Here is a 9703-nt window from a genome sequence, read left to right as displayed (position 1 = left end):
CATAATGAAACTGGCTCTCATGAAGGCCATCCCAAGAGGGCGAGACCAAAACCTACCTCTGCCTCAGACGAGAAGTTAATTTAGAGTTATCAGCCTGAAAAATGACCAATTAACAGCAGCTCAGATTAGAGGCGTTATGAAGTCTTTTCAGAGCAGAAGTAGCAGACACATCTTACCATTAACTGTTCAAATGAGATTAATGCATTTTTTGGACGCCTTCAGCATTCCTTTACAATGTAGAAAGAAATAAAAATCAGGAACGATCATGGAGTTAGAAAGTGACCCCAAACTTTTGAATGGTAGTGTATATATACATATAACTGTTGTTGCTTTGTTGTTACTATTATGGTCACATTCCTTCCTGTCTGAGACAGAGTTCCGCTTTGTGCTCAAATTGCAAGGGGTGTTGAAGACTAGTGCTTATTTGCAAAAATTTTACAGAGAGTCATTTTAGTGGTGTTGCGAAACATGGTTGATGAGAAGTAGAAGATAATGGGGTCAAGGCAGGCGTTGAAGGAGCTTAAGAGCAATGTGTAGTTCCTCCACTCTGGGCTTTCTTTGGTGATGAAGCTAACCAGATGAGAGATGTTAAAGGGCAAAAAGCAAATCAAGTAGACAATCAAGGTACCTAGCGCCATGCCAATGGCCCTCTGCTTTTCCTCCATTGTAATGCGGGGCTTATGGTAAAGGATCCAGATGCAGTTGAGATAACAGAACACGCATATAGCTAAGGGGACCAAAAATAGAATTACAAAAAACTCCAGGCGCATTGCAAATAAAACGCTTTTCTGTTGACTGGTGAAGTTCTTGTAGCAGGTTGTAATGTTTGTAGGGTCTTTCATATAAATGATGTTTAACACAACTGTGCAGTGTGCGCCACTGAACAGCCAGATGAAAATACTGCCAATGATGGCATAGAGAATCTTGCGAAATTTTCTGTAGGTCACTGGAAAAGCCACTCCCAAGTAGCGGTCAATACTAATAGCCATCAGCAGCAGAGAGCTGACGTAAATGGTGGTGAAAAAGACATAGCACATAATAGCACACACGTGATGGGAAAGGTACCAGTTCATGCCTGATGCCGCCTCATAGATCTTCAGTGGTAGGAAAACCAAGAAGAGGAGATCAGAGAGAGTTAGGTTCAGCAGAAGGATGTCTGTGGGTGTGGGCTTTTTGGTAAGCTTCATGATGAAAGCATACATTGCCAGGATATTAGTTGGTAGACCGATTAAGAAGGTTATAATGTAGGCAGCGAGAAGCACACAAGGGTCTGTCATCTTGGTGACTGCAGGACACTGGTGGAACAAAAATAAGAAATATCATGCATTGCATGGATTGCAGTTTTTGGTACTTATCTGGTACATAAACACAAATAAAGTCTATCAGTCAGTGTTTTTTCTTGCATTTGGACTAGAGCTGTTATGATGCAAGTGCCTTACCTGAAGATATACATAATAAATCAAATTAGTGATCTGAGCAAAAGACATATAGCATAAGGAAGCAGGAACCTGACTGGCTCGACATAAGAAGTTGCCAAGTTTTGGCCAATATCACTATCTAATAATATCACTCAAATTTGTACGTCAGTTAATTTGCCATGGAGCATTTCATGAGAGCACCCTGCAGAGCATTGCTTCTTGTGCGTAATGTACACCATATGGTACTACTGAGAATGGATAGTGGCCGTCTAATCAACTACTTTGCTAAAGAAAAATGATACAGACCTATAGAGCTTGTGCAGATACACCACATTTTAACATGATTTTTGTCATTAGGGGAATCTTGCTGATATTTCTCACGGCTGTACAGTTATTAATCTGCTACATTTTAGATAGATAGATAGATGTTAGTGATGGGTCATTCATGAACTATTCGTTCTTTTTGAAAGAAATCTTTAACATGACTCAGATGAACGAGTTGTCTCGGAGAGTGATTCGTTCATTTTCTATTGGGCGCGCATGCGCAAAGCATCGCAAAACCTCATACAGGAAACAGAAATGCGTAGTTACCTTTGAGTCTTTTCGGTCTTGAGTCGTTCGTTCTTTTGTCACGTGACTCCCATAGACGCTATGCAGTGCAATAGATTCAAAATTCAGACTGGAAGATGTGTCAGGTGAGCAACTCATTCTGTTTATTATAACATGTACTTAGCTGCATTGTAATATTTACATTACTGGAACTATAGCCAAAATTTGTGTATGTAGACGTATTGGGGGTCTTTTTTGTTGAAAATGCAACATTTTATTTTAGTTCTAAACAAAAGAACGAAATGAACTAATTGACTCAAAAAAAGATTCATTCATTTTGATGAACGATATTCAAAGAACCGAGTCACTAAAATGATTCAAACTTCACATCACTAATAGATGTATGTTGTTGTTGGTCTTTCGGCTGCTCCCGGCAAGGTCGCCACAGTGGAATACCCAGTCAGCACTACAACTTGGCACAGGTTTTACGCCAGTGCTCTACCTGACCTGACTCAACCCTCCCATTTTATCCGGGCTTGGGGTGTGCTGCACCCAACCCAGGTCTACCGCATGGCATGCGAAACGCCAACCACTAAGCCACCAGTGCCGCCATCACTAATAGATCAGGCCCGTAGCCAGGGGGGGTTCGAGTGGTTCGAACGACCCACCCCCCCACTGCCAAAGGTCCAGAATTTTTTGTTATTATTATTATTATTATTATTTATTTATTTTTTATTTTTGAGACAGTTTAAAATTGTTGGGCATTATTTAAAATAACACTTTATTACAAAACAATTTACAAAAAAAAAAAAAAAAAAAACGCGACGTGACAAACCTGCGCAGCAACTGACGTTTTTTAAATCTGTGAGAAAGAGCAGGAGAGACGGAAGAGAAAGCAGGCAGCAGCGTCATTATCGCAGAATATTGAACATATGTTCAAAAAGACTGCCAAACAGAGTAAGTCTGTTACTACCTCAAGATCAAATTGCTAACGCTAGTTAAGTGGTAGCTAATCGTCAACCCCACATCACACACAATAGTTGTCTTGTGCTTTTTCTTGAGCAGTCTGAATGGCTATGACAAGTCTGTAACATCTTAAATAAACATTAACAGACAGGAGCCTATCTGATGGATCTGTGAATTTATTATGTTAAATAATGTTAATCCATCAAAAAGAAAAGAAAAGAAAAGAAAGAACGACGAGTTCAATGCGTAAACAAACCTGCTTGACCATGCATAATATTAGGATTTATTAACATTTTATTTTGAATTAATAAATTATTCTATTAAATTAGTTAATTTATTAAATTATTCTATTAACCATAGGCGATGCTGTCTAGTGTCTATACGCGGTGTAGACAGCATTCGAATGAAGTTTACCATTAATAATTGTTACACAAAACATAAAATAAAATAAGCCCACAAAAAATAATTTTTATCCATCCCCCTTCTTGTAAGTACATTAACTGATCGTCTTTTCCCCGTAATATTCGTATATTATTATTATTAGATAATTATTGGTAATATTTGTTTATATTCGATCTCTTTACTTTACGTTCTGAATGTAAATGATAGCCTACTGTAAATGCTCGACATGCCAATAAAGATTGAATTATGCTATATGACTGGGATTTTAAAGGTTGAATTTACCATATTTTATTATATTTCGCCTAATTAATAGACTATATAAATAACAATTCGTTGAATATTAAATATATTTTATATAAGTTCAATAAATTGAAGAGGCAAAGACAAAGAAATGAGAGAGCATGTTGATGAGAGAAGTTGAATTTGTAGTTTAATAATATTCCAGTAAAAAATTCCTTAAATGTATTCTATTTTTAGTGTGGTTTTTAAACTTTTGAACTCTGTGTGTGTGGGTGTGTTTTTGAAGTAAAAAGGGGCACGTGATCTTGATAAGCAATTTGACAACATTGTAGTAAATATTTTTGGTGCATCAAAAGCATGCACATTATGATACCAGCAGAAAAGCTAATTCAGCACATGACACTGAAATGCAGTATTTAATCCTCAAAATGAAATACAAAATGAGTAAATACTCAAATACAAAATACTGAGAAAAAAGGTCCACTTTTTAAAAAAAAGAACCCCCCCTTGCACTAGGCTGGCTACGGGCCTGTAGATGTAACATTGTTTAAATAACGTTGGTTAAATTCATGCATAAATTGGGAAAACACGCCATTGGTTGTGCTCTGCTGTATCCGCAGTCTTTACAGATGGGGGCGGTGCTACACAAACAGCAGAAGTTTTTTTTTTTTTTTTAACAAAATCATAGAACAAAATATACATTCATATTAGCATCATAATGTTGTGTAAACATTGATCAAAAAACAAGGCACACATTAATTAACAAAAAATAAGTATCGAAACAAGGTAATAATAATCAAAAACATATAACAAAGAAAAAAAAAAAAAATAAATAAAAAAGAAATGAAAAAAAGGAAATGAAAAAGGGTCTCTTTATTTTTCTTCTGATAAACCAAAGTCTCTTATTATTCCAACAAGTTTAGTGGCCTTTTTACCTTTCATATGTTCCAATGATGCAATATAATTGCAAATAAAATCCTTTTTAAAGACTGAAAAATAAGGTTTAGGTTTTATACACTTGCATTTATAAATAAAAAAATTGCCTAAAATTAACATTATATTGATGAGAAAGTTATTATTCTTATCATCCAGTAGTATTCCAAATATAATATGTTTTCTTTCAAAAGCAGGCAGTGATTGTATCCTTGGCTACAACCAATAAGACATGTTTTCCCAAAAGATAGTATTTTACTGACAAGAAAAGTAAAGGTGATCAGTAGTCTCAATGTTAATCTTATAGAAAGTACAAGCATTTTGTTTAAAATTAAACCGTTGTCTTAAAAACTCAGATGATGGATAAATACCATTAAATATTTTGAAATAGGTTTCCTTTGCTTTAGGAGCCACTGGAAAGGCAATATTGTGTTCATAGTATTTTAACGGTTGGTTTATCGTAAATTTGTAAAATATTGTTATAATATTACGATGTTGGATATATTATAAAATTTAAACAAGAGCGGATGATTTTGTTGGGAAGTGTTGCTTTAAGGTTATTACCATTAAAAAGAAGTGATGGGAGATCACATGAACCATCTGAGATGTCGGTAAAGCTGTTCTGTACAAGGTTTATAAAACTTTTTGGAATAGCTTTTAATACATGTTCAAATTGTTTACGTTTACCGTGCAAATTGTATTTTGAGCAGAAACCACTGAATGATAACCAGCTCCCATTTTTTTCATCAAGTGAAGAACTGACCAAACACCTTTTTCTAGCCAATCAAGAATGCACAAAGATTTATATCTAAATAGAATAAATCTATTGTTCCATATTGAGGTTTGGTGTGGGGTGAAGTTATGATTGTATAATAATTTCCAATATAGCAAAACATGTTGGTGAAATGAAGGTAATTTAATTGGTAGTCTAGAAACAGTGAAATCACATCTTAATAGAAAATTAATTCCACCCATTTTTTTAAATAAACCTCTAGGAACGGAAAACCAAAATTTATTTTCATTTGTTACAAAATATTTTAGCCATTTAATTTTTAACATACCATTTCTACAGGTAAAATCGACGGATTGTAATCCCCCATTTTCATAATCTTGTATAAGTTGTGTTTTCCTGATATAATGCACACAGTTTTTCCATAAAAAGTTAACATTTATTTGGTTGATAGTCTTAATGGCTTTATTAGAAATAGAAAGACAAGATGCAGGATAGATGCATCTAGGCAGACTTTCCATTTTAGTTAAATAAACTCCTTAAGTCTATTAAGTTTTTACACTAATTCCATCTATTCCAGACATTTTGCTTCTCCATCTTGATCTCATCTTTAGAAATGTGTATGCCTAAATATTTAACATTAGATTTAATTGAAATGTTATACGCAGTTGTAAGATGACATTCGTGTAATAATTTCAAATTTTTCAATATTAAGTTTTAAGCCCGAAAATTTTGAAAAGTAATCAACTATCTCAATTGCTTTATGGATCTGATCAATGTTTTTTTTTTTTTAACCTGTTTACTATAGGAAATAGATTTTTGATGAAGTTTATATTTAAATAATTTCCATTTACATGAGACCAAATTATCATCAATAATAATCCTTAAAATATATCTTTAACCAGATTTGCATACTCATCTTTCACAAAAAGGTTAGAATTAAGTTTCCAATAACCTTTATTACGAGCATGTTTGTTTTTATAATTTATTCAATTGAACAATGGTCTGTAAGAGAAGCTGCCGATAAATAGGATATTGTTTAATAGTATAGAAAATTATAAGTAATTAACCAAAAATCTATTCGGGACTTGCTAGAGGCATCAGGTTTAAACCAAGAAAACGTCTCGGGTTACTTTGCTGTAACCCTGTTCCCTAAAAAAGCAGGAACGAGATGCTGCATTAACACGCTATGGGAACATTTTTCTGTGTTGCCGGTTGTGAAGCATGTGTGTATCAAACATGCCAAATTTTGGCATATATAACCTCGGTCAGGTGACGTCATATGATGAAGTGCACCTGCAGGTTATAAATAGGAGTGAACCGAAAACATTCCTCAGATCCTTGCCGCACTGCAAGTGTCTGGCCCCCAAGGTTGTGTAGCGTGTGCGCACAAAGGCCAAGGAGGTCTTAGAGCTAGCTCTGGGAGGCTGACTCGAGACCCGTGAGCCCGGAGTAGCATGAACATCCAGACTATAGAATCTCACAAATGTGTGCTGAGAGGACCAACCTGCCGCATCACATACTTGCTGCAGGGGAACACCTCTTGCCAGGGCAAAAGATGAGGCAATCCCCCTGGATGAATGAGCCCTGTGTCCTAGAGGCAAAGTGTGACCATGTGCCTCGTAGGCTAGGGCAATAGCATCTCTTATTGGATGTGACAGCGTTTGTCATAAAAAAGGCTGCTCTGACTTACACCACTGGCTAGCGCGGTGGACGTAAATCTGAGGAGTCCGTACTGAAGACAGTAGTGAAACCTTTCCTGCTCCGGAGCTGTAAAAAACGGAGGACAAAGGCTTTGAGGAAGACTGGGTGCATGGATAAGACTGAAAATAGTTTGGGTGAGGATGCAGAATAGGTCTGACTAGCCCAGGGGCAAAGTCTAGGCAGGACGGGAGCCTGCAGATCTCTTGAAAGAAGCAACTATAAGAAAAACCATCTTAAGGGTCAGAGGCCAGACAGGCGCTGACTTTGGTGGTTTGGAAAGGGTGTCAACCAGACCCATCAGTCAGAACATGACAAGACGAAATAGCGATTACGTACATTCTGAGGGTACTAGGGCATAAGCCCGAGACAACTTTCTTGCAGAACTCCAGAACTGAAACAATTCGGCAGTGGCCTGGGTCTACATGTTTCGCCATGCACCACTTTTAAATACCCTCTCCTTGAGGGCATAATGTCTTTTAGTGCGTGAAGGTTCCAGGGCTCCCAACTTCATATGCCCTGGAATATAAATCGCCTTGAGGGACAGGAACTCTTCCTGTGCCCAAAGCAGAACCTGGTGCGCTAGCTTATTCACAGTCCGCTCTGGCGATTATGTACAGTACGCGACTACCGTAATGTTGTCCATCCTCACTAGGACATGGTAGCTGGAGGAGGTGTTTTAGGGCCAAATAAAGCCATCAGTTCAGGGCAATTGATGTGCCACGTGAGAAGATGGCCTCTCCAGCTCCCTTAGGCTGGATGGCCATCTAAGACCGCACCCCAGGCCATAAGGGAAGCATCTGTCGTTAGTGTCTCGCGACGACAAAAACGCACATAGAGTGGGACCCAAAGTCAAAACTGGAGTCTGAACCACATAGAAAAGGGTATGAAGCCTCTGGCGCGTAACCCTTATTGCCTTCGAGGATTGGACCTGAGATAAATCCCTTTGCCTTTAACCACAACTAAAATGATCTTATGTGCAGCAGTCCCAAAGGTATTACTGTGGATGCAGCTGCCATGAGACCTAAAAATCCCTGAAAGTGATGAACAGTCACTTTCTGGCCTAGCTTGGTTTCCTTCAGGGTGATAGACATGACACCCAAATATGCATGATCCTTATACTTGATGCCCGTGAGGTTAAGCCAGTTCTCAGATCTTTTGGCAGATCAGCTTGGTATGTCTGCAAGACCGCCATGGTGTGCAGAGAAGCAGCAGGCTGACCTGCTGCATGAAATGCTTTTTCCAAAAAGGCAGATGAACGACTACATGGCTTGGTGGGAAGTGTTGGCTTTTTTTTTTTTTTTTTTTTTTTTTTAGGGAAAATGATGTCCCAGGAGAGAGATAGCCCACAAGTGTCTCTTCTATCTGAGGTATCATCTTATAACCCCGCGCTTCCGCATCAACGATACTCAAATAAATCGAAGTCGATGCCATGAAAACACGTGATGAATAAGGCTTGCTCCAAAAGCAAGTTAACTCGCTGTGGAGGTCGCTAAAGAAAGGGAGAGAGCGTCATTGAGGCTCCACCCCCTGGCTACTCGACAGAAGTCTGTCGTTTAATTTAAAGCGTTTGGGAAAATTTGCTCCTCTGGCATTTATTAGTTCAAGCAGCTCCTCAAACTCTCTGTCATCAATAGAGGAGGGTTCTGAGGAAACTACTTCCATTTCTGCAGAAGCAAGGGAGGAGTCAAACACTCTTTGTTCTTTGTTTAGCTTGCACACACACATGAATCACAATACGTCCTGATTCAGGGGATGTTTCCAGTTCACTTCTATTTATAACCTGCAGGTGCACTTCAACAGATGACGCCACCTGACCGAGGTTATATATGGCAAAATGTATACTTGATACACACATGCTTCACAACCGGCAACACAAAAAGATGTTCCCATAGCGTTTTCACACAGCATCGAGTGTAGCTTTTGAAAGGGAACTGTCTTTGATAAGGGTTTGCTTCACGCCAGGGGTCTATTAAACCCTGTTTATTACAAAAATTGTAGCAATAATGAATTACACTCACCTAAAGGATTATTAGGAACACCTGTTCAATTTTTCATTAATGCTATTATCTAATCAACCAATCACATGGCAGTTGCTTCAATGCATTTAGGGGTGTGGTCCTGGTCAAGACAATCTCCTGAACTCCAAACTGAATGTCAGAATGGGGAAGAAAGGTGATTTAAGCAATTTTGAGCGTGGCATGGTTGTTGGTGCCAGACGAGCCGGTCTGAGTATTTCACAATCTGCTCAGTTACTGGGATTTTCACTCGCAACCATTTCTAGGGTTTACAAAGAATGGTGTGAAAAAGGGAAAAACATTCAGTATGCGGCAGTCCTGTGGGCGAAAATGTCTTGTTGATGCTAGAGATCAGAAGAGAATGGGCCGACTGATTCAAGCTTGTAAGGGCCATATTTCATTCTTGTGATTTGTTGTTATGTTTATCTTATTTCAGTTTATTAGTTAAGCATTAAGCATTAAGCATTAAGTATCATACATATAATTTGTATTGTGACATAATTTCATGGGTTGTTCTGTGACATCATCCCACAGTTATGCAGTTCCATGTCTATCACGCATGTTAGTTGTAGTTGTTGTTAAGACACGGAAGGATACAGAAAGGTGTGGAGCACACAAGCTTTTGACCGTGAGACAGTAAGCTAAAAGGAATACAGTAAAATAAGTTGTTGTAACTGTAATCTATCGAAGCTACAGAACACAGCAAGCGACTTGTCGTGACTACAGTGAATTTATGCAAGAAACTG

At 38.0% G+C, this 9703-nt stretch overlaps 1 protein-coding gene across 1 annotated transcript; it reads right to left on the bottom strand.

The window, feature by feature from the left end:
• Window positions 1-413: 413 nt before the first annotated feature.
• On the bottom strand, window positions 414-1277 carry LOC128514338 (free fatty acid receptor 2-like). Its single transcript, XM_053488147.1, has one exon. It carries the CDS (start codon window positions 1275-1277, stop codon window positions 414-416), a length of 864 nt encoding a protein of 287 aa, XP_053344122.1.
• Between the last annotated feature and the right edge of the window lie 8426 nt (window positions 1278-9703).

The sequence above is a fragment of the Clarias gariepinus genome, chromosome 26, assembly GCF_024256425.1.
Source record: "Clarias gariepinus isolate MV-2021 ecotype Netherlands chromosome 26, CGAR_prim_01v2, whole genome shotgun sequence".
In the NCBI taxonomy this organism is placed as follows: Eukaryota; Metazoa; Chordata; class Actinopteri; order Siluriformes; family Clariidae; genus Clarias; species Clarias gariepinus.
The sequence above is the reverse complement of the archived record's forward strand: the minus strand, read 5'-3'. Positions and strand labels throughout refer to the sequence as shown.

Bases quoted from the DNA above. Each gene is read 5' to 3' on its own strand.
- LOC128514338 (XM_053488147.1), bottom strand. From the start codon at position 1,277: ATGACAGACCCTTGTGTGCTTCTCGCTGCCTACATTATAACCTTCTTA.